This window comes from Elephas maximus, chromosome 18, assembly GCF_024166365.1.
Source record: "Elephas maximus indicus isolate mEleMax1 chromosome 18, mEleMax1 primary haplotype, whole genome shotgun sequence".
NCBI lineage: Eukaryota > Metazoa > Chordata > Mammalia > Proboscidea > Elephantidae > Elephas > Elephas maximus.
The window spans coordinates 12,828,419-12,853,315 of NC_064836.1; the positions used below are offsets into that span (position 1 = coordinate 12,828,419).

The 24,897-nt window shown below is 49.1% G+C and overlaps 1 protein-coding gene across 4 annotated transcripts in view; it reads left to right on the forward strand.

Annotated features, from left to right (window-relative positions):
• ATP2B4 (ATPase plasma membrane Ca2+ transporting 4) overlaps positions 1–24,897 on the forward strand; it is a 117,532-nt gene that overhangs the window by 65,087 nt on the left and 27,548 nt on the right. For all 4 annotated transcript variants that reach the window (XM_049857724.1, XM_049857723.1, XM_049857721.1 and 1 more), the window contains exons 3-15: positions 6,159–6,356; positions 6,975–7,232; positions 7,713–7,838; positions 8,295–8,420; positions 9,594–9,629; positions 11,179–11,340; positions 15,123–15,337; positions 15,633–15,875; positions 16,409–16,650; positions 17,604–17,835; positions 18,743–18,922; positions 19,621–19,708; positions 20,988–21,094. In XM_049857724.1, the coding sequence (XP_049713681.1) occupies positions 6,159–6,356; positions 6,975–7,232; positions 7,713–7,838; positions 8,295–8,420; positions 9,594–9,629; positions 11,179–11,340; positions 15,123–15,337; positions 15,633–15,875; positions 16,409–16,650; positions 17,604–17,835; positions 18,743–18,922; positions 19,621–19,708; positions 20,988–21,094 (2,213 nt within the window). The remainder of the gene's footprint in view (positions 1–6,158; positions 6,357–6,974; positions 7,233–7,712; positions 7,839–8,294; positions 8,421–9,593; positions 9,630–11,178; positions 11,341–15,122; positions 15,338–15,632; positions 15,876–16,408; positions 16,651–17,603; positions 17,836–18,742; positions 18,923–19,620; positions 19,709–20,987; positions 21,095–24,897) is intronic.

Below are 24,897 nucleotides of genomic sequence, written 5' to 3' on the forward strand. Positions count from 1 at the left end.
GTGATATTGGATGGAAGCACATGCAGGCAGGACTGCAGAAGGCAGGACCGACCGGAGAAGGCAGCTGAGCAGAGGGCTGGGGAGGGCGCTCTGCGGAGCTCGCTCTTCCTGCACCAGAGTGTTTTCAATAAAGGGACAGAGCAGGGGCTGGATAAGGGGAGACATTCCCTCAGGAGGCTGCCCATGTTGGGCAGGGGCTTTGTGTGCTGAGCATGAGGAAAGGGGCGGTCTTCTCTACGTCTGTCACCCTCTTGCTGTGCCCTTGAATAGACTGCTTATTCTCTAGGGGCTGGAAGTCCAGCAGATAGGGAACACGTCTCCAACCCGCGGATGTGTTAAACTGGAGACGCTGAAGTAGGGAAACTGCTTTCCGCTCCTTGGAGGAGCTGCATTTGGCTGACATCAGGTACTGTATTGATTTTAAGCTACTGCTCCCCGCCTCGCCTCACAATCCATGGTTTTTAAGGTAGGACTTGAAAGGTATTTTGCTGCCTGTCCTTCTCCTGTACAGAGCAGGACTATTGTCAGACCAACCCAGAGAAACTTCTCTCTTGTACTATCTCTGTGGGAGCTGACTCTTTTGCTGCTTTTGGTATTTTAAGCCAGACAGCTGGGAAGTCCCTCATGGTGTCTAACCTAGCCCCACCCTTTCTGGAGCGATCCTGATAAAGGGTGCCTCTGCCCACTGTCCTTGGCATCTTCAGGAAGCTGGCTCTCCTTCCCTGCTGGAGCCAGGCCACTGAGGGCTGGGCTCAGCTGCTCCTCCCAGCCCCTGGGTCCTGCAAGGCTCACGGCATACGCAGATTTTCCACTGCTGCCTGTAGTCCTCCGCCCGGGCTGGCAGAGGCCATGTATCTCCCCAGCATGGGGTGGGGGCGATGGCTTCACAGCCTAACATTCCTCTTGTACCCCCAGCTCATGTGTTCAGTCTGGTTCATAGGGCCAGACATACTCCCGATTTGGGTGGGGCTCTCTCCCAGGTTCTTGGGGACAAGGTTTCCTCTCATTTTACTGCTGGATTTCTAGGGAAAACCTTTTCCTTTGTTGTCAGCATTCTTTCCCCACCAAAGTCTTCCTTGTCCTCACCAGGAGGCTGTGTATTAGAGCTGCAACTACAGAGATCAGGGCCTACACCCATTTCCTGGGCTGTGAAATTACAGCTGCTGAGATCTGGGGAAGGAAGAATTAGAATGGAAAGCCCAAAATTGGGGATTGGCAGAGCTCCCAGGCCCACATGGCTTTCCCGTGCCACTCCACATGTCAGAGAGAGGATTCCCAAGGCTACTACTTCTAACAGCCCCAACCAGCCCCTCCCTGCCGCAGGGCATGCTGGGAACTGGGACAGCCACTTGACTTCTTAAGGTAGCTATTGTAAGAGTTTAGGGTGACTTAAGGTGGAGCAGATAGATGAGTAGCCAGTGGCAAAAAAGAAGCAAGGGTGTGACTTTGAGGCATCTAGGCAAGAGCAAGGCCTGGCCTTTGTTTTCTCTGACATGTCTTGCTTCATTTGCTTAGGTCCAAAAGAGACCATTATGAATCTTTTATTGAGTACAAAATTCGTAGGTTGGACTATGACAAACCTGATATTACCATTCCTGTCCTGCTAGGAAAAAAACAGGACTCATTCGCCCCAATTGTAAACAGTGAGAACAGTGCTAACTTGCTTGGAAGTACAAAGGAAGGCAGCAGGTGGGTCTGCCCTGTGGTGATGATTGGGGTGACAAGTCATCCCAGTTTGCCCAGGACTGGTGGGCTTGGGAGGGGTCGGCCCCTGGGCAGTGGGAATTTCAGGGCTAAAACTAGGAAAGTCCCAGGCAAACCAGGACAAATTGATTAGAATGAAGCCTCAGCTGAGGACAGTTGCCTCCAGGCCCCTTTACATGTAGGCTGGCATCCTGCTGCCTCCTGTGGAGTAGTATAGGCCCTGCCAGTTACTAGCTTGAGCCTCTACAGGCCTCAGTTTGCTTATATGTAAAATGGGATTAATGGTAGCTACCACTAGTTTTTTTTTTTTTTTTTACCACATAAATTTTTTTTTTTTTTTTTTTTTACCACATAGGTTTGCGACCTTTGAGTGAGGATGCACGAATGTGCCTGGTGAAGCGTCTGGCACATAGTTAAATGCTAACAATCTTATTTATTACTCGTTCAGTCAATTCATTACACAAATTTGTATGTGTGCTCTGTGCCAGGCACTGTTATAGGCCTGAGGAACAAGAACGAAAACCCTGCCCTTGTGGAGGGGAATAGACAAGCATAATACGTGAGTAAATGGTATATAATATGCAAGGTCAGAAGATCTAGGGAGGGAAGCAACTGAACAGGATAGGATAAGGGGGATTGAGTGATCCAGAGCAGAGAAGTTGCAATTTTGAATACAGCAGTCAAATTACACCTTACTAAGAAGGTGATTTTTGTACAAAGTCCTGAAGGAGGTAAGGGAATGAGTCCTAGCTAGTGAAGAGGATCCTGGGCAGAGGCCCTGAGGCAGAAGCAGTCTTGTGTGTTCAGAGGAAATCGGGAAGGCTGACTTGGCTGGATCTCAGTGAACAATGGCGGGAAACAGTAGGAGATAAAGCTGGAGAGGTAAAGGGCCCCCCTGTGGGGCAGAGGGATAGAAGGCCCATACAGGCCATACAGGCCATTTTCAGTGCCCAGTTTCACTGCAAGGAAAAGCCACCACATGGTTCTGAGCAGATGAGTTGCATGTACTGCCTTAGGTTTTTAAAAAAGACCCTTCTGGCTGCTATGTCGAGAACAGACTCTCAGAGCGCAAGGGTGGAAGCAGGAAGACCGTGAGAAGACTGTTGCCATAATCCAGGTGAGAGATGAGGATGGCTTAGGCCACGAGAATAGCAGTGGAAGGGATGGGACTCTGGGTATCTTTTGAAGGTTGCACTGATAGGCTTCCCTGACTAAATAGAAGCAGGAGATGAGAGAGAGCAGAATCAAAGATGACTACAAGGTATTAATTTGAGAGCAAAGAGGGTCAGGTGTTCCTGCTTCCTGCACCCTCAGATGGGATACAAGGCAGCTAGATTATTGTATTATTGGCCTTCATTAGGCTATTGGGATGCCCCTTAGGATGGCCTCTAATATCTGATGTCCTGTTTTGCCCTCATAATTATCTACAAACCCTTGTTTCGGAATCAACTCGATGGCAACGGGTTTGGGGTTTTTTTTGTTTGGTTTTTGGCAGTGCGGTGGTTAAGCACCTGGCTGCTAACTGAAAGGTTGTTAGCTCAAACCCACCAATTGCTCTGTGGTAGAAAGATGTGGCAGTCTGCTTCCATGAGGATTTACAGCTTTGGAAACCCTGAGGCAGTTCTACCCTGTCCTGTAGGGACACTATGAGTTGGAATTGACTCAATAGCAATGGGTTTGGTTTTGTCAGGGTCCCTCAGAGGCTAAGCACTCAGCTACTAACCAAAATGTTCATGGTTTGAACTCACCTAGAGGCGCCTCGGGAGACAGGCCTGGTGATCCGCTTCCAAAAGTTTGCAGCCTCGAAAACCCTAGGGAGCAGTTCTGCTGTGCACATGCACGGTTTGGAATTGACTCAATGGCAGCTAACATCAACAATACCCTTGTTAAAGGGTTAAAGGGGATGCCCAAAAGGCAGTCTCCTCTCTTACCTCGTGAATCCTGCTTCCCTGAGGAACATTCCAGGTAGATTAACAAATTATTAGAACTCTTATTTCCCTCAAGCAAACGTGACCCTCCAGCACAGCAGTCTCAAATTGGCACAGCCTTGCCAACTCAGGTCCCTGAGGAAAGAAAACCAGCAAGGCCCTTCCTGCCAGCAACTCTGCCTCTGCTTGCCTGGGGGTCAAGACGGCCGGGCCCCAGGAACAGTCCTTTCCCAGGCTCTTGCTTGCCTTTCCTGTTGGGAACCCAACTGCTCCAGGTGATGGAGCAGGGAGCCTCTGGGAAGCAACCCAGCTTGCCTCCAGTGCTGGAGCCAGACCCCACTCCCTTGTGGATCTCAGCTGTGCCACTCAGCTGGGGGCCAGGATGGTGCCCTTGGGCACTGGGAGGCAGGAGCCCCTGGGTGAGAACTCTGAACACTGCTTTCCAGACCTGTCTCTCTCTCCTGTTGCTGTTGTTAGTTGCCATTGAGTTGATTCCAACTCATGGTGACCCTACATGTGTGGAGAAGAACTGCTCCATACGGTTTTCAAGGCTGTGAACTTTCAGAAGCAGATTGCCAGGCCTGTCTTCCAAGGCACCTTTGGGTGGGTTCGAACTGCCGAACTTTCAGCTGGTAGTCAAGGGACTCCATGTGTCTTTCTCCTCAGCACTTGCAAGTGAAAGTGGTCTCTAATAAAGACCCTCATATCCCAACTCCTCACCTACGCTTTTACCTCCAGGAGGTTTCTCATATCACTGTCCCAGACAGATGCGTGTCTCAAGTACCTCTTCTGATGGTGTTTGTTTTTAGGGTGGGGAAGAGGAGGCCGCCTTAGGCCCCACATACGATCCTCTCTTGGGTGCCTATTTTCCCATTCCCAAAAGTCTTTTTCTGCCTGAAATGTCTCCCTTAGGTCTAACCCAAATCTCTCCTCCTGCCATTTAAAGTAACACTCTTGGGTTCTGTGCAGTGAGATGGAGAGTGGATGCTGAGTAGATGTGTGCCCTCCACTGACCCCCAACCCCACAGAACAGCCTTCCGCTCTGGCTTCCGTATAGGAGGTCATCTGGCATCCAATTAACCACTTTTCCTGGAACTTTGTGTGAGGTTCAATGGAGGGCAGGGCTTCCAACCAGTTCATTCCAGTTCGAACCCCTGCTGAAAATTTGCATTTCTACCCCCAGATATACTGAATCAGAATCTACATTTTAGCAAGATCCCCAGGTGATTCTTATATCTCCACCCTAGCTATACTGAATCTGAATCAACATTTTAATAAAACCCCCAGGTGAATTCAGTGTATCTGGGGTGGAAATGCAAATTCCCAGCAGAGTTCGAACCGGCAATGAACCTGTTTGAAGCCCTGGTTGAGTGTCCCCTTCCTCTGATTCTGACCCTCCCCAGCTGCTGACGTTTTTTTTCGGACAAAGCTTGCCCCACCCTGCCTGTGGGGAGTTCATCAAACAGCCCAGTCAACAGCTTTAAGCACCAAAGCCAGAGCCAATTTTCTGCGGAGTGTAAACAGCTCTGTGAATGCCGACTGGCATCAATTGCCACATTAGGATTTTCCCTTCTTCCCTTAAAGAATGACCTCCCTGGGGCCCAGCAGAGGGGCCTAAATGTAAGGAAGTCACTGGGAATAATTCTGCCTGTTTCTTTTCCCTCTGGGAACGTGCCTAGAATGTTCATATGTGTTAGTATGTGTGTGTGTGTGTACAGGCACGTAAGCATATATGTTAGTTAGTGGGGAGGATGCTGATGAACTCGGACTAGGTAGTCTGAAGACCTTGTGGCCTTAACCTTTCTCATTCTCTTTTTTTTCAACCTGAATAGTAGTACTTGGCCCTGTTAGTAGTGTGTATGTGCGTGCATGTGGGTGCACGTGTGTGTGTGTAACAGAAAAGGAGAGGGGCATGGTGTGCTTAAAGGGGTGCCCAAAAGTCATAGTCCCAAAGTTTCTGCTCTGCTGATCTCCTGAAGCTACTGGGACTTGGAACCAGGACCCCTGGGTGGGCTCTGCCTCAACCTGGCATGACCTTGAGCAGATTACTTATTCTTTCTAGTTTAGTGTGTGAACCGGTGGATGGAAGGTGACTCTATGTAAATCATCACCAGAATTTTCATATTAATGTGAGAGAAAAGTTCTGTGTAAGTCCCAAGAAGCATTTTAATATTTGTATTCTTACAGCTGAAGCCTGAAACATACCCGTTGAGGAGTAGATGAGATTTTTGGTCCAGGCTAGCTTACCCTGCTCACTAAGAGGAATGAGTGGTCCTTGTGAGTGACCAACTTGACCTGGTTTGCCCCTATTTATCGCTGAAAGTCCCACATCCATCCCCTCAGTCTGGGAAAATTGGGATGGTTGGTCACCCTAACTGCATCTCATACTTGGGAAGACCAGGAAAAGGAAGCGAGGGGTCCTTTTTAAGGGATCTTTTTTTTTTAAGGGGTCTTTTAACTGCCTTCATTTAACATTCATCTCTTCCCTGTTTTCCCTCATTCGTCCTACTCCTGCCTCCTCTTCAGGTCTATCTGGGAACCCTGCGGATCTGGAGAAACGTAGGCAAGTGTTCGGCCAGAACTTGATTCCCCCCAAAAAGTCCAAGACCTTCTTAGAATTAGTGTGGGAAGCCCTTCAAGATGTCACACTTATCATCCTGGAGATCGCAGCCATCATCTCCCTGGTCCTGTCCTTCTACCGCCCCCCTGGTGGAGACAACGAACGTGAGTGTTTTGGACAGCTCAGCATGACTCTGAGTTGGGTTCTTTCTACCACCACCAAAAAGTACTTAGTATTGGTGGTTGGCAAATTTTAGCTTAAAACTTTTCTCCCATTATTCAGGGTGAGTTCACCAAAGGAAACCAACTAACAACCATTAAACTGTTCTTCCAACCCATCCTTATTCCAGGGTCTTACCCCCACTTCTCCCATCAAATTCTTATCCAGAATGTCACGAGTCCTCCACCCTCAGCCCAACCAACAAAGCCCTGCTCCTCAAAATGCCCCGCACCAGTTGTCTGGCATTGTGGGAAACTGCAGCAGGCACCTGACCATGTTGGGAGGCATCAGTTCTTTACGTGTGACTTGCCTGCGATTGCACTTTGTTCTGTTTAGCCATTTGCTTCTTCTGGACTAACGTAGTTACACTGGTGATGAGAAGAAGCCCAATCCCGCTGTCCTTCCTTGTTCTCAGAGATCTCTTCTACCCAACAGTTTTGTTCTCTATTATTTTCTTTCCCTCACTTTCCACTCTCAGGGGATGGCAGAAGCACTGCCCCCATTTCTTAAAGACAAGAAAAGCCCCTAGGTGACCCCTTATTTCCATCCCTTCCTTGGGATAGAATGTGGGCAAGGCGCAAGTACCCCAGAAGATGAAGGGGAAGCAGAAGCCGGCTGGATCGAGGGGGCGGCCATCCTGTTCTCAGTGCTCATCGTGGTGCTAGTGACTGCCTTCAATGATTGGAGCAAAGAGAAGCAATTTCGGGGCTTGCAGAGCCGCATTGAACAGGAGCAAAAATTCTCCATTATCCGAAATGGCCAGATCATCCAACTTCCTGTGGCTGAGATCGTGGTGGGTGACATCGCCCAAATCAAATATGGTGAGAGCTCTGAGTTTCTTCTGTCTATGCCACCCTCCTTAGTTTGGGCCAGGTCCTTTGACATGAGGGGCCTAGGAATTGCTAAGGACCGCAAAAAATAAGACCTGAGATTGTGTCAGCTTTAAGGTTGGCATTAGAGGAGGTTGTGGGAAGCAATTTCTAAGCAAGAAGAACTCTCCCAGAAGATTATCCAACTTGTACCCCCAGTGCCTTAGGGGTAAAAGTGTATAATGTTCAGGTCATGGGAAGGTGTTTGGGGATTAATAATAGTTGGAATTTATAATCCTGAAAAGAAGCCTCATCCCAAGTGGCACAGAGCTGAAGTTGTCTCTTATAGGCTCTCCAGATACTCCCTGGGCCATTGTCCTATAGGTAGGACCCAGGGAAGTAACCCTGAGATGGGGTTGAAGGAGGTGGATGGTCCTCACTCCCCTCCAGGCCCTTACTTCCTTCCCTGTCCCCCTCCCCTTTGTGTACTAGGTGACCTGCTGCCTGCAGATGGGATCCTGATCCAGGGGAATGATCTGAAGATTGACGAGAGCTCTCTGACTGGGGAGTCAGATCATGTCAAGAAGTCCTTGGACAAAGACCCCATGCTGCTCTCAGGTACAGCCTCTAGCTTCCCAAGTTCCCAGTCTACCTCCCCTCTGAGAGTCAAGCCCCAGAGACCTGGTCCAGACCCTGCCCTCTCTTCTGGCCCCATCCTGCCTCCTTCCCCTGCATTCAGCTTGGACAAAAGCATATTGGTGGGTTGAATGCAAGTATAGCAGGCAACTTATAAGAGGCTTTCTGTGAAGCACATGCTGCTGGGGCCTCAGAGGGACTCTGGCAGGGGAGGGGGCCTGAAGCAGTTAGACACATTTTCCTCCTTAGCCTCAATTTGCTTGTTCTATTTTAAATAGACCCAGCTCTCTGCCTTTTCCTACTCATCTGCTGAGTAAACCATTATCCATAGGGGAAAAGGGAAGAAAAGCTGATTTTTTCCTGAATTTGTGTTTCATACCGAATCATGGCTAGGTATAAAAAACAACGCTCCTTCTCATCTTCTCCCTTTCTATACAGGGACCCATGTCATGGAAGGTTCTGGCCGAATGGTAGTGACTGCTGTTGGTGTCAACTCCCAGACCGGAATCATCTTTACCCTCTTAGGGGCCAGTGAGGGAGATGGGGAGGAGAAGAAGAAGAAAGGTAAGGGGCGCTCAGAATGAGAATCTCTTGCCTCTCATCCCCATGGACAAACTAGGAAGCGAGGAAGCAGATCTGGATGAAATACCTGGTTGGAAGAATCTGCGGGAATGAAGGGAGCAGATATCCAAACCCTTTGGCATGATAAAAATGTGAACCCTGGCACCTCAGGGTGCTCTAGTGAAAACCAGATCCTGGCTCTAGGCTCCCAAATGAAGTTGCCTTTGAGCCTTGATGGCTGTGTCTCTTGGTGGGTTGTCAAGGAATGAGCTATAAAGCCTTCCCAGCGTGAGCTGGCGGGGTGCTCCGGCCCCGAATGCCCTCCATGTGCTCCTCTTCCTGTCACTTCCTTCCTCAAACATGGGGATCAAATGAACCATCAAGGCCAAGGGAAGAATGGACAGGAGAAAAAATTGGCAATCTGCTGGAACTATGGGCTGTCAGTGGAAGAGACATGAGCTAGGAGAATGGGAACAAAGAGGTAATGTCTACCCCAAAGTTGGTCCTGTCTTTGCCATTCTCTTGTTCCTAAAGGAAAGAAAAACAGAGGGCAAAAGAGAAAAAGTTTCTAAAACCACATCTAGCCCTTTCCCTAAGCAGCCTTTCTTCCCTTGGAGGAGAGAAGGACTTCCACCAGTTGGCTGGAGGATCACCGTGGGCTATGACTAGGATTAGGAAGGGAGCTTACGAAAAGGAGACAAAGCAAGGCTCTCGGAAACAAGACCATTCATTTCTCCAGCTCCCTGCAGCTGAGTAAGGAGGAAGCTAGTGTGCACATGGTGCTGTTGAGTCGACGTGGAGACACTTCTCAGTGCCTTTGCCAGCAGGCAGAAACAGTTTAAACATTTCACTCCTTGCCCCTCTCCCCCAATTTTCCAAGTGCTGTACCTCAGCCAGGAGCACCCCACCAGCAGCAGCGGTGTTCCAGGGGAAATAGCCAGGTGTGGGTGTGCCCACCTGTGCACTCACCTGCACAGTGTTTTTGTCACATCTCCCAGGATTCACGAAGCCCCTAGTAAGAGCGAATGTGAGCGTCCTTCCCATTTCCCTTCCCTGCTGCCCAGACCCTTTGCTGCTACCCTTCTGGGCTCTGAGCAGGACCGACAAGTTGGATACCTGATCCCATAAGAGTCACTTTGGGTCTCCACCCCACATTTTTCTTTCTTGTTCAAACAGGTAAAAAACAAGGAGTCCCTGAAAATCGCAACAAAGGTAACCTCTCCACCCACTCCTCTGCCATCTCTACCTGCCCACCTGAAACCAGACCTTTCCAGGCCATCTGCCTTCTCCCTTTTCCTTGCCATAAGTCTGTTATCTGCTGTTGTGGCCCAGACGCCTCATCCTGAGGAAGGTGCAGAGATTTGGGGGTGGTGTCTAGGTCCCGATACCAATTTAAGATGGGACAACAGCACCCTCTGCTGTTGGCTCATGGAACCTCATGTCAAGGCTTCTCTTGGGGTATACGTAGGATTGATCCACTCTTCCCAGGGTGCTGAATTCTGTACTTCATTGCCCTAGGCTGGGTTTAAATGCCAGTGGTCCAGAACCCGAGCCCATCAGTTTCTGGGTCGGAAGACCTCAGGTTCCTTGTGGAGGGGTTTGGGGTGGGCAGTCCCTGCACCCTCCTCTGGCTGGCTTCTTCATCCGTGTCTTCTTCCAGTCTGGTTCCTTCTCTGCTAGTCTTCTCAGGGGTGCTTGGAGAGAGCCCTTCCTCTGTCCTGCTCTCCCCACCTCTTTCTTTGTTCTCTCCAGTCTGTTTTCTTCCTCCTGATCTGATGTGTGTTTCTTTTTTGGTGGCTGTGTTGACATCCGTCTCCGTCTTGTTTGTGGGTCTGACAGCAGAGAGTCTCCCAGGAAGGACACCCTAAGCAAAGGGGCTGAGCTCTGCAGGGGTGAAGTTGGAGGGGTGCCGGGAACCAGTGAGAACCGCTCTTTTGAGACAGTTTTTAGAGATTTTTTTCCTTTCTGACCTACATCTGCCTCCACATCGGTGAACCAGGGCTAAACAGAAATAAATTCTTTAATTTTAGGTCTTTAATTCTTCTTGTTAAAAACAAAATGGGTTTATCTGTCTTTATCCCTGCTTTCTCTTATTCCAGGACATCCCTCACACAGCTTCTTTCCTCTCCCTCAAAAGGCCTCACCCCAGGTCCCGTTCTGCACCTCCCCACCTTCATCAGGCAGGGGAGGACGGGGATTTCCTTCCCCCCTCTGTCACCTCATGTAAGAAGTAGCTGGAAATACCCTGTGTCTGGGGGGTCTGTGTTTCTTGCCTGCCAGTCTTTACATGCAGAGAGATGAACCTTTTAACAAAGCAACCCAGGACCCTTATATTCTTGAAACATCTTCCAGCCTTCCCCCTCAGCCCCTTTCTGCAGTAAGAGCCACTATTTTAAGCCCTGAATTCCAGGAAGGATGGTTCTTGGTAATATCATTTAGTGACATGACTAATCTCCTTGCTGGAATTAAACTGGTGTGGGACTCTGAGGTGGTGCCAGGAAGCTGCCACTGAAGAGGAAATCCATACACTAAAAGCACCCCATTCCATCTCCAGCTATTAGGATATCACTCCAAAGGCCCTAATAGAGGAGGGTTGCAGGCAAGTACCATGTCTGGCGTGGGGTAGGGATGGTCAGAGCGCATAGCAGGGCCCAAGATGTGTTCCAGGAAGAAGACAGAAGGGATTTTTGGTTTCCACCTGCCTGGCACCCAATGCTACCACCCTGCCTGCTCACCTGTTCTGTCTGTGTGTACACCCCAGCAAAGACCCAGGATGGAGTGGCCCTGGAGATCCAACCACTCAATAGCCAGGAAGGGATCGACAGTGAGGAAAAGGAGAAAAAGGCAGCAAAGATGCCCAAAAAGGAGAAATCAGTGCTGCAGGGCAAGCTGACGCGCTTGGCTGTCCAGATCGGGAAAGCTGGTGAGTAGAGGAGGGCCTTGGTTGTCATCATTGTTGTCGTCGTCGAAGGGTTCTCAGTGACACTGCTGATCCTCATCACTTTGATACCCTTCTTTCTACACCAACCGGGACTGCCAGGCAAAGAAGCTGAGATTTTTGAGTGGCTCATGGGCTCTAGGTAGCTGTGTCCGCCTCTAGGTCACCCTCTGGCCGCTTGCAAGGTTTTAGTCTGCTCCCCTTTGAGTTGTCAGATATCTTCCAGAGAGAAAAGTGTTCTAAACCCTGCTGGGAAATGTTATGTGTCTGTAAGGGTTACAGGCCCTGAGGTCTTTTTCATTCAAACAAATGAGAAGTAAAAAGCTTATATCAACAGGGGAGATTTACATTAGCAAGAAGGAAAGCTATAATAACTGCTTGCCTGCCTCATGTACTGGTTTGTGAATTCCGTAGGGATGGAGCAGCCTGCAGTTTGCTGGAGGCAGCTCCCTGTCATAGTAGTAGCATCTGGCCAAGCACAAAGCAGTAAATCCAAAATAAAGACTGGAGGAAAAAGGAAGACAGTGGATAAAGAGGCCCTTTCCCCAGGAGAGGTCCCTAAGTGTGTGATGTAGGAGGAAGCGGCTTCCATCTCTACCTTCCCCTGTCTCCCACCACCCTCTCCTAATGGGGCCAAAGGGAACAAAAGGAAGATAGCTCCTTCAGTGAACATATCCCGAAATGTACAGTCTTTACCACTGTTTCACCTTCAATGTGGGAAGCCCGGCTTCAGTTCCCAGCCGATGCACATCACGGGCAGCCACCACCTGTCTGTCAGTGCAGGCTTTCATGTTGCTATGATGCTGAACAGGTTTCAGCAGAACTTTCAGATTAAGACAGGCTAGGAAGAAAGGCCTGGCAATCTACTTCTGAAAATCAGCCAGTGGAACCCTGTAGATCACAACAATCCAATCTGCAACTGATTGTGGGGAAGGCACAGGATCGGGCAGCGTTCGTTCTGTTGTGCATGGTGCCATCGTGAGTCAGGGCCTGACTGGATGGCAGCAAACAACAAGAATTATTTTCTGACCCAGCCCTCTGTTTACCACATCATAATCTAGCCCAGTGCTTCTCTGTGCATGCAGGTCACCTAGGGGTCTTGTTAAAGTGCAGATTCAGATTCAGGCAATCCCGGGTAGAGCCTGAGATCCTACAATTCTAGCAGGGCCCTGGTGATGCCAATGCTACTGGTCTGCTGACTGCATGCTGGGTAGCAGGGGTCTGTGTTGTTCACTATGGTAGCCACTAGCCACATGTGGCTGTTTAAATTTAAATTAATTAAAATTAAATAAAATTTAAAATTCAGTTCTTCAGTCACATTAGCACATTCCAATTGCTCAATAGCCATATGTCGCTATTGGCTACCATACTGGATAGTGCAGATAGAGAGTGTTACCAGCCTTGCAGAAAATTCTGCTGGACAGGGTTAGTCTGGCCTACTTGCTCAGTTTTAGTACCCAGCTCATGTTGACTGCAGTGAAATCTCCTGCATATAAACCGCACATGGATGAGGTGAACTGCAGGTGTAGAATCAAGTTATTGAGCCTGGCACACAGGTTTTGAAACACTAAATAGACCCCACCTAACCCTCCTGCAGGACCCTAAAAAAAAAAAAAAAAACTATTTTTTTTAACCTCCTGCAGGACCCTGCTGGCACATGGTTCCATGATATGGCTGCTAAGCAAAAGGTCAGCAGTTCAAATTCACCAGCCGCTCCTTGGAAACCCTATGGGGCAGTTCTACTCTGTCCTCTAGGGTCACTGTGGGTCGAAATCGACTTGATGGCAACGGGTTTTTTTTCCCCCCGTTAACCCTCCTACTGTTCTCCTAACCCCTGCCTTATTCTCCTTAGGGAGCACACGCTACCTGAAGGTTGGCCACTAGCCTTCTCAAATGTTTTACTTTGTATATCAAACAGGGCAGGACTAGGGTGAGGTGAGTGAGATGCCTTGCATGACTCTGAGAGTGAGTGCCTCCTTCAGTTTTGCACCCTAGCCACCTTGCCTGCCTCGCCTTAGTCCTACCCCTGATCAAGAAAAGTCCAACAGACAGGCTTTCATTCATACAATCATTTCAGCCTTTCTCTGAGACCCCTGGATCATTGCACCCTCAGTGAAAGCAAAGCCCAACACTAAACTGAATTTTAGAGCAGAGTTCTTTCTAAATACTGTGCCACAGATAGGATACAAGGGTGCCTAGATATTGATCTCATCATCCCTCAGAGTGGCCAGGCAGCACCCTGGGCAATTGGAGACCCCAGGCCAGTTTTTTTTTTTATGTTGAGCAGATTCTTCTATTTACCTCGGTATATAGGGTGATCAATGGTCCCAACTTGCGCCTCAAAGTCCTGCATCCCAGGAAACCACTTGTTGTTAGGTGCCATCAAGTTAGCTCTGACTCCTTGCGACCCTGTGTACAACAGAATGAAACACTGCCTGGTCCTGTGCCATCCTCATAATCATTATTATGCTTGAGCTCATTGTTGTGGCTACTGTGTTAATCCATCTTGCTGAGGGTTTTCCTCTTTTTTGCTGACCCTCTACTTTACCAAGCATGATGTCCTTCTCCTGGGACTGATCCCTCCTGATAACATGTGCAAAGTTATCACTTAGTCCTAGGCATTCTAGGATGGTTGATCACCTCTCTCTGCCTTAGTTTCCTTGTCTTTCAAAAGGGGATGATAATAGTAATCTCTCCTAGGATTGTTGTAGGAATTAAATGAGTTAGTATATGTGAATTACTTGTCTGATCTGTAGTAAGCACTGTTTAAGTGTTTGCTATTATTGTGATTCTATGTGTGCCATAACATGAGATGTTGGAAAGCACTGTTTTAAGGGTAGTGTCCTGGCGGCATAGGGACAGCGATGTAAACAAGTTGTGAAGTGCCCAGGATTCATAGACTAGAGAAGAAGTCCCAGTGATGAACTGCTAACAGAAATAGGCAAATACGGTTACTACGGATGTGAATTGTGAGAAGAGGTTAGATGTATCCGAGGTACAATCATAGAATGCACTTTCAGGAAACTAGACCTACCCCCTTGTTTACAAATGAGGAATCTGGTGTGGGAAACAAGCCCAGAGAGGATAACAACCAGTCAAGGCCATGAGTCAAGTTAGTGCAGTGCTAAGACTAGAACCTGTGTCTTTGGAATGAGAAACCAGTGTCTTTTCTGCTGCACAAAAAAGGAGCCCCAGTGGCACAATGGTTTAGCACTCAGCTGCTAACCAAAAAGTCTATGGTTCGAACTCACTAGCCGTTCCACAGGAGAAACATGTGTCAGTCTGCTCCCATAAAGATTTCAGTCTTGGAAACCCTACAGGGCAGTTCTACTCTGTCCTATAGGGTCGCTATCAGTCAGAATTGACTTTAATGGCGATGGGTTTGGTGGGTAAGGTGGATTTTAGTATGACTTCCTAGATATGGTATTTTAAAAATTGGTATCAAGGAGGAAAGGAAGACACGATATTTAGGGGACACTGAGCTTCTGTTAAGGGTGATGGAAAAATTGGGGAATGGTTAATGGGGATGATTGAACAGCATGGTGAACATACATAATGTCACTGAACTGTGTATGTAAAGATTGTTGAAATGGCAAATGTTTGGGTACCTATATATTTACCACAATTAAAAAATATATATTATGCGGGGAAAAAAATTGGCAGCAAAGTCTGCAACTTTTGCCAATCCACCTAGTCAAGGCCCTGGTGGCTTAAGGACCTTGGGATGCCCTCAAACCTGGGTTCATGTGACTTGTTTCCCTGGGCAGGTTTGATCATGTCAGCTATCACAGTTCTCATCCTGATTCTCTACTTTGTGATTGACAACTTCGTGATACAGCAGAGGCCATGGCTAGCTGAGTGCACGCCCATCTACATCCAGTACTTTGTCAAGTTCTTCATCATCGGCGTCACTGTGCTGGTGGTGGCTGTGCCAGAGGGGCTGCCACTGGCTGTTACCATCTCACTGGCCTACTCTGTGAAGGTAAGACTAGGGCAGAGATGCGGGGGGAGGGTACCACGTAGCCTTTGGGGAAGAAAACAGGCCATTTTATTCTCTGTAAACTTCAGGTGGTACCTCACGAGTGCGTAAGTCTGTGGAAGGACCCCCTTGATCAGTTGCATCAGTGTTTAAGTAAGCTGATAGAATTTAAGATGATTCACAAAAATGGTATCCTCCATTTTTGTGTGGACAGATATTGGCACAGGAAAGGGCCTTTGACTTGTATTCAGGAGGGTCCAGTTGGTTCCCTCTCAGTCTTTTTTCTTCTCCTTTGTAGAAAATGATGAAAGACAACAACCTAGTGCGGCACTTGGATGCTTGTGAGACCATGGGCAATGCCACAGCCATTTGCTCTGACAAGACTGGCACACTGACCATGAACCGCATGACTGTGGTACAGGCCTATATTGGTGGCACTCGCTACCATCAGATCCCAAGTCCTGACGCCCTCGTGCCCAAGGTCCTGGACCTTATTGTCAATGGCATTTCTATCAACAGTGCCTATACCTCCAAGATTTTGGTAAGCTCTCCTTTTGCCTAGATGCTTAGAATGGGCAGGTGGAGGGAAACGTTTATTCTGCCTAATTTGCCGTCTCACATCTCATCTCTTACTCCTCAGAGAACACTTTTAGGGTGAGACTGGGGAGTAATCCATGGGGATGGAAGAAGGGTAGGGGTAGGAGTTTATGGCCATGAAATGCCCTCCAGTTACCCTGTAAAGGCAGGATCTCTACAGAGGGACTTCATGCTGGTAGCAGCAATGGGGTTTTCAGAAGAAAATTACTTTCCAGAAACTAATAGATGGTGTTAGAATAAGACCCAACCATACACGGTGAGACACCACCTCTAACACCAGGGCAAACTGGAAACTCCCCAAGGCCCACATGGCTCAGGGTCCAAGGCCACCACTGACCACTGAATGCCTACCCTGGAACAAAACAAATGCCATCTCCCCTTGGGCTCTGGGTACCTATGTAAACATTCTGTGAGGGAGTACTTTCCTTCCGTGTTCTCTGCAGCTTACTCAGCAGGCCCGTGTATATATTTTTTCAGCCTCCAGAGAAGGAGGGAGGCCTGCCTCGGCAGGTGGGTAACAAGACTGAGTGTGCGCTGCTGGGCTTTGTCACAGACCTGAAGCAGGATTACCACGCGGTGCGCAGTGAGGTACCTGAGGAGAAGCTCTATAAAGTGTACACCTTCAACTCGGTGCGCAAGTCCATGAGCACAGTCATTAGGACGCCCACCGGCGGCTTCCGCATGTACAGCAAGGGCGCCTCCGAGATCATCTTACGCAAGTGAGCAGCCCCTTCCTCCCTCTTCTTCTCCCCTTCGTGACCCTCCCCTCCGGAAGGTCTGGGCGACGTGCCCTGTGCTGAGCTCACTGAATGATGAGAGAGCCCTCCTTGCCAAGTGATGACATCTTAACTAGGATTGAGCATTTACTCAGGCTAAGCATTGTTCTAAGTGCTTCACGAGGCTCGTGTTGTTTAACCTTCACAACAACTCAGGGAGACAGGTACTATTATGATCCCTGTTTTATGGATGAGAAAACAGAGGGTCAGGGAAGTTAAGTAACTTGCTCAAGGCCGTATGGCTAACACTGGCACAGCCAGGATTCAGACCAAGGCAAGCCAAGTCTCTGTTTCCTAATCTGAAAACAGAGAGTAATACCCACCTACCTCATAGGATTTCTGTGATAATTGAATGATTCAATGTTCATAAAGTGCCTCGCACACAGTAAGTACTAGAAATGCTAGTTCTGTGTTCCCTTCTCCTCCACATTGTCACGCCTGAGTATGAGGAACTTGCATAGACTATCCAAAGGTCATTAGAAGTTGACCCCACTTGCCTGTGTGGCCAGTAGAACTGAAGGAACCGGTGCCTCAACTTGGCTTTAGCCACCTTCTTTCAATCAACGCATTTGAGCACTTCCTGTGCACTAAGCACTATTCTAAACATTGGGGACTGAAAAAATCTCTCTACCTTTGAGAAGTTCCAAAGACCAAGCAATCTATAAATGACCCTTGGCATTGCGTTCACGTAAGGGTAGGGACAGGTGACATGAGAGAACCACACTCTCCGCCTACCTGGACCTTACTCCATCCACAGGTCGCCTACCTTGGACAGAGGGACCTCTCTGGGCCATGAACCAGCATCTGTAGGAGTAATGCAGAGTTGCCCGTAGATGATTGTAGAAGCATGCCGAGTGGGAACAGGGACGCTGCTTTCTGACTGTGTGCCTCCCCAGGTGTAATCGAATCCTGAACAAGGAAGGGGATGCAGTGCCTTTCAAGAGCAAGGACCGCGATGAGATGGTGCGCACTGTCATTGAGCCCATGGCCTGTGAGGGGCTCCGGACCATCTGCATAGCTTACCGGGAGTTCAATGATGCAGAGCCCTTATGGGACAATGAGAATGAAATCCTTACTGAGCTCACCTGCATTGCAGTGGTGGGCATCGAGGACCCCGTGCGCCCAGAGGTGAGGCTTTGGCTTGGAGAGAGGACAAGAAAGTATGAGTGACAGTTTTTCAACAGCCCATAGCCTAGTGTGTACAGACCTAGTGTGGCCACATGGAGAGCACCTAGGAGTCACGGGAGCTGGGGTGCTAGCTCCGCTTCTCGTTGCAACCCCAGCAAGTGACCTCGCTGCTCCTGACCTGCAGGGAGAGATGCTTCTGTGCTTCCTGCTTCTCAGAACTGCTGTGGAGTGCTGAACTGATAGAAGGTGCCATTCCTAGGGTTAATGCTGTCGAGTGGTGAGAAGCATAGATTTTATCGGGCTTACGATTTGGTAATTGGAAAAAGTCAGGAGGCTTAATTAACCAGAGCACCAACTTTGTCTTTAACCATCTGCTTTCCAACACCCCCTATGTGCTAAGCACAATTGCAGACACTGGGGATTGAAAAAGCCTCTCTACCCTGAAGAAGTGCAGACAGATGGACTATCAATTGTCAAAGCCCAGAGGCATAAGAGGAAGTCATGCATTTGGGAAACCACACACCGTTGATGGGGTTGGAGCTCCGTGGATGGGGAGTGGTTAGAATTTCTGCTCGAAAGGAAGGCAGTGGCCCAATCTCTAAAGGCCACATCTGCCCCACTGAGGAGTCTGAATCGTAAGTGGGAGAGTAGACTTTTATACCTGGATCTCAAGGCAAATTTTCCCTTCAACACATGGTACAATGAGGCCAGTTCACATGTGAGTGTTGTGGGTTGGGCAGAAGTCAGGAGGCACCAAGCAGCAGGAAAATGACCACACTTACCCCGTGTCCCATGGTACTGCTTCTAGGATGCCTCTCTCCTCTCTGTAATGAAGGGATAGCTGAACAGGGGCAGCTTACCCAGTGTCATCGCACCCATCCCCTTCTTCTTTCTCCACTGTCCACAGGTGCCAGAAGCAATTGCCAAATGCAAACGAGCTGGCATTACTGTCAGAATGGTGACCGGTGACAACATCAACACAGCTCGGGCCATCGCCACCAAATGTGGCATTCTGACACCTGGGGATGACTTCCTGTGCTTAGAAGGCAAAGAATTCAACCGACTCATCCGCAACGAGAAGGGCGAGGTGGGTCCTGGGTGGGGGATCCAGGGCCTTGTTTGACAAGGGAAGGGTCTGTTCTGATGGAAGGTGTCTGGGGCACATGGGAGAGAGTAGGTGGCTTTTAAACTGAAATCTCATCACGGTGAATCTCCCCTTTCTACCAAAGCTGCCCAGATGGTACAATTGGGAATTTTCTACCTTCTCATTACCTTCCTTCACAAGCTATCCTTTGAGACAATGTCACAACTTCTCATGTCATGTTTTTTCTGTCGTGGGATGATTTTGTCCCGCCTTCTGTGTCGCTGCCCTTGTGACTGATCGTGGCACAGCTTTGTAAGAGGATGTGGTCTGGGTGTGGAACAGAGCAAAACTTCCTGGTCTCCGTAGAAATCAAACCTAAGACTTCGGAAGCACCACTAGCCACCTGACCCAATAACCAACCTTGGCCACCTCCTGTCAAGTCTCTAAGAAATAGGGGATTGGCTCCCAGGTGGGGAGTTGGGAGGAGAAAGTAGATAAAGAGGGTCTGAATGGTCACCATCAATGAATTCTCCTTGGAGACTTGGGTTGGCTGTTTAATGTGCACTGGTGGCCAGGGTAATACGTCCCCAGGGGCTGTGGAGCACCAGATCCTCCAGAAGCTCAGAGGGCATGGAGAAGTATGATTTTCCTACGTGGCTCTTCTGAGTTTAACTGATCCACGTGTGGTCTGGTGTTTGCAGGTAGAGCAAGAAAAGCTCGACAAGATCTGGCCTAAGCTTCGAGTCCTGGCGCGATCTTCCCCCACTGACAAGCACACACTGGTGAAAGGTGAGGTCAGCTCCTCAGTAGTAGGTGCCCGGGACAGGTGAAGGAACTGGGGCGCGGACAGGCGAGATCCATCAGTCAAAGCAACTCTCATGTCCTGAATAGGGAGGGCCTAGGAGAGCTCCCAGGCTTATAGGGAGAACACACAGCTTAGCAAACATCTGAGTCCTGGTAAGTAGAAGACATAAAGTTGTTTTTTTTTAACATTAGTACATTTTCTTTGCCCATAATACTGTGACCTAGGCAGGACAGGTGAAACAATTCCCGTTTTATAAATAAGGAACTTTGAGGTTAAGAGAATAATTAACTTGCCTAGTTGCCCAGCTGGTAAGTGGAAGTGGTACAGTTTGAACCCCAGGTCTCCGCTTTCAAACCCATCTAGTGCTTTTTCCATACAAAATTGCTGCTTTATGGCACCGGACAGTGTCTGACAAGGACAAACTATCTGAGCCCAGAGTGCTGTGAAACAATTTCTCCTCTGATTCCTGTAGGGCCTCCAGCACAGGGAAGCGGGAAGGAAAAAGGAAAGTAGAAGGGCAGGGGAGTGCGTGGCCAGGACCAGGAGGGAGGATTTGATCTTGAAAAGAGTACTTGCCAAAGGCCTCAGACAGTACACGTGGGCTCACTGTGCATGTGTGTGTCTCCAGAACAGCACACGTGTGCTCACTGTGCATGTGTGTGTCTCCAGGAGAGCACACGTGGGCCCACTGTGCATCTGTGTGTCTCCCAGACGGCACACGTGGGCCCACTGTGCATGTGTGTGTGTCTCCTGGATGGCACACGTGGGCCCACTGTGCATGTGTGTGTGTCTCCCGGATGGCACACGTGGGCCCACTGTGCATGTGTGTGTGTCTTCCAGACGGCATACGTGGGCTCACTGTGCATGTCTGTGTGTCTCCAGGACGGCACAAGTGGGCTCACTGTTCATGTCTGTGTGTCTCCCAGACAGCACACGTAGGCCCACTGTGCATGTGTGTATGTCTCCAGGACAGCACACGTGGGCTCACTGTGCAGTCTGTGTGTCTCCCAGACGGCACACGTGGGCTTACTGTGCATGTGTGTGTCTCCAGGACGGCACACGTGGGCCCACTGTGCATGTGTGTGTCTCCCAGACAGCACAAGTGGGCCCACTGTGCATGTGTGTGTCTCCCAGACGGCACAAGTGGGCCCACTGTGCATGTGTGTGTCTCCCAGATGGCACACGTGGGCTCACTGTGGAGTGTGTCTATGTCTCTCAGGTGGTACTTTTGGGCTCACTGCGCTGTCTGTGTCTGTTTCCCAGGCATCATTGACAGCACTGTGGGGGATCAGCGGCAGGTGGTGGCTGTCACTGGTGATGGCACAAATGACGGGCCAGCTCTGAAGAAAGCAGACGTTGGTTTTGCCATGGTAAGCAGCTCAGCACAGTGTCTCTAATGCAAGCTGCCTTCTCCGCTGGGAAACCAAGGCGGACTTCTGGCACTGTGCTGCTCCCTGAGCCTTCGCATCTGTCTTTGGGCTTTGCTCTCTCACTCCATCTCCTGCCTACCTTGTCAATAACACTGTGTGTAACGGGGACCCATCAAATATAAAGAACAGATGACACCCAAGGAGAATTCATGAAGTGTCATGACCCAGGAAAACAAGACCAACTTAAACGTGCCCAAGAACATGGCGAGATCATCTGCCTGGGTCAACTCTAGGCAAGCCCATGCTCCATTTGGAACATGTAAAATCTGGCCAGCTCTCTGCTTCTCACTTTGAGGCGGGGAACAGCAGAATCACCTGGAGAGCTCATTGAAAATCACATATTCCAAGGTCTCCTACTTGGATATCTTGATGCAGTAGGGTTTGGGTGGATCCCAGAATTTTTTTTTTTTTTTTGTACAGGCATACCAGTCGATTCTGATGTTCTGAGTCCCACTCAAGTAGTTTATCGCTGAAAGCCCCCGTACACACTGAGGCGTTGGTGATTGATTTTTAAGCAGCAGAGATTCAAAAAGCTCTCTCTTAAAAAAAAAAAAAAAATGTTATAGGAAACAGAAGAATATACCAAAGTAGGGAGAATAATATAATGGTATAATGAATCCCCTTGTCACTGAGCTTCACGTGGCCAATCTCATCCTGTGACCTACTTCTCCCTCCAGAACTAAATTGTTTTAAAGCAAATTCAGGATATCATTGTCATTTCATCCATAAAAATTTCAGCACGTGCCTCTAAAAAAATAAGTATGTATCAATAAAACATCTTAAAGAATCATATACCATTATCTCATAACAAAATTGATAATTCCTTACTATCGTCAAATATCTAGTCAGTGTTTAATTTTTCCCATTTGCCTTATAAATCTTTTTACAGTTGATTCGTCCAAAGCAGGATCCAAGTAAGGTTCATGCATTGCTTGTTTGATGTATCTTTTACTTAAGTCTTTTAATCTGTGGCAGTGGTTCTCAGATGTGCTCCCCATACCAGCAGTACGAGCAGTACTTGGGGACCTGTCCAAACGCAGATTCTCAGGTCCCCTCCCCAGATCTACTGAATCAGGAAGCCTGGAGTTGGGGCTCTGCAATCTGTGTTTTAACAAGTCTCCTGGTGGTTGTATTGCATGCTTAAGTTTGAGAGCCACTGATCTCATAGGCTCCCTGTGTCAAAGGTCCTGAAGACCACCCCAAAGTTTGGAGATTCTTAAGAAGACCTCATGAGACTCAATAGAAGATCATTGTCCTCACTGCTAAGATTTATTACAGCGATGCAGTAGGAATGCACAGCTGGATCGTAAGAGAAGAAGACACAGGAGGAGTCTGGAGGAACGTACGTCCGGGTTTCCTCACGCTCTCTCCGTCCCATGAGGGGTCACCCTGAGCACACTCTTCCCCACAGCAACAAAAATGCAGGAACACGTGTGTGATGTTTCTCTCCAGGGAAGCCCGTAAGAGATTCACAGCCCAAGGTATATAGGCACCCCCTGTTTAGCACCTTCCAAAATTCTAGGCTCCCAGAAAGAAAGCAGGTGTTCAGCATAAACCATATTGTTTGCACATATAGCCCAGGCACAGTGAACCGCCTGATGAGTTAACTGTTGACTGATCCAAATTCTTAGATCACAGCCAAGGGCTGACCTAGGCTAACAGTCTCAGGCCTACTACGTTAACACTTTTCTACACATTTTGTCCCCTTGGCCTTTGGCCAAGGCATTTTTACAGCAAATGCTACAAGTTGGTCCAACCCTCTGCAGCTGGGTTAGACCAACCTGTAGTATTGGTTTCAGTTTTGTCCTTCAGGGGCCCTGGATTTGGCCAGTTAAGACAAATCCCATTATAAAGGTCTGTCTTAGAAAGCCAGGTGACTTCCTCCTTAAGCTTTTTGTTTTGTTTTGGTTTTTTTAAATCTATGAACATTAATATTTAATGTTTCTTTTTTTAGTGGTTTTTAGCATATTCCCAGATCTGTGCAGCCATCACTAGAGTTTCAGAGCATTTTTGGCACCACAAAGAAGCTCTGTACCTTTAGCTATCGCCCTAGCCCCTCACCCTCCACCGCCCTCCTACTTCAGTTTCTGCGTTAACCTTTTCCACCTGGCCAGAGGCATCGATTGAGGCACAGCACAACTCTGGCCAGTGTGTGTGTATGTGTGTGTGTGTGCACGCATGTGTGTGTGCGCGTGTGCGTGCTGTGTGTGTATGTACGCGTGTGTGTGCGTGCGTGTGCGCGTGTGTGTGCTGTGTGTGTGTGTGAACAAGGAGTTTGTATTTAGTGGGGCACGCCAAGCAGGACATACACTAGTTAAGCAGCGCTGCTTAACGAAGGAGCCCTGGGGGCACAAGGGTTAAGTGCTCAGCTGCTAACCAAAGGGTGGGCAGCTTCAGACCTACCCAGTGGCTCCGCAGGAGAAAGAGCTGGTGACCTGCTTCTGTAGAGATTACAGCCAAGAAAACCATATGGGTAGTTCTACTCTGTCACATGGGGTCACTGTGAGTTAAAAATCAACTCAATGGCACCCCAAAACACTGGTTAACGGGGCCCTCAAAGAGGCCTCCCACAGTGGCGCCTCCCACCCTAGGGTTCTCAGTGCAATCCAAATAATTCTGTTCAGTCCTTGGCTTTAGAGAGACTCCTGAAGGCAGCCAGTTCCAAACAGCTTTGCTTACTGTGACATCAGCTGGACCCTCGGGAGTGTGGACCCTCGGGAGTGTGGACCTGCAGGAGTGGGCCCCTGCTGTCTCACTGTGCCAGTTCAAGCTATGGGAGTGTGGACCTGCAGGAGCGGCCCCTGCTGTCTCACTGTCAGCTGTGAGGGTAGGCGCTGCAGTCAGCCCCAGTTCGAGCTATGGGAGTGTAGGCCTGCAGGAGCGGCCCCCTGCTGTCTCACTGTCAGCTGTGAGGGTAGGCGCTGCAGTCAGCCCCAGTTCGAGCTATGGGAGTGTGGGCCTGCAGGAGCGGCCCCCTGCTGTCTCACTGCCAGCTGTCAGGGTAGGCACTGCAGTCAGCCCCAGTTCGAGCTATGGGAGTGTAGGCCTGCAGGAGCGGCCCCCTGCTGTCTCACTGTCAGCTGTGAGGGTAGGCGCTGCAGTCAGTCTCAGTTCGAGCTATGGGAGTGTGGACCTGCAGGAGCGGCCCCCTGCTGTCTCACTGCCAGCTGTCAGGGTAGGCGCTGCAGTCAGTCCCAGTTCAAGCTCTCACCATAGCTCGGGAGACAATACGAGTGATTTTCTCCAGGAGAGGGGGAAGCTCTCAGGAGCAGCTCTGAAAAACAAAAATGACTAATGCCTTCCTCCCTCCCCCATGCCTCCCCAGATCCTGGGTGTTGGTTTTTTCTCCATTGTTACAAAATCAGTGTGTCCCATTCGGTAATCATAACTTCAGCTTTTTCACAGCCATTTTTTATTCTCACCCATACTCTGCATCCGGAAAGGCTGGGCGTGAGAGAACACCAACACTCGCACAGAAGGACATTTTTATATCACTTCCCACGTCATGTTCAGGGACTGGTCAGGACCAAATCCTGAAGTTTCGGAACTTTCAAAATTGGTTTATGTAAACCTCCCCCCACCCCTTTTGTCCTGTTCACTTATCCAGTGAGCAGCCTAGAAAAGACGGATCCCTTTCTGGGACAGAATAATGTCACACTGCGCGCACGTGGGGGGGGGGGACATAGGCAGGTGGTCAGTCCCGCGTCACAAACTGCAACTCATTTAGAAAGATGAACACAGCA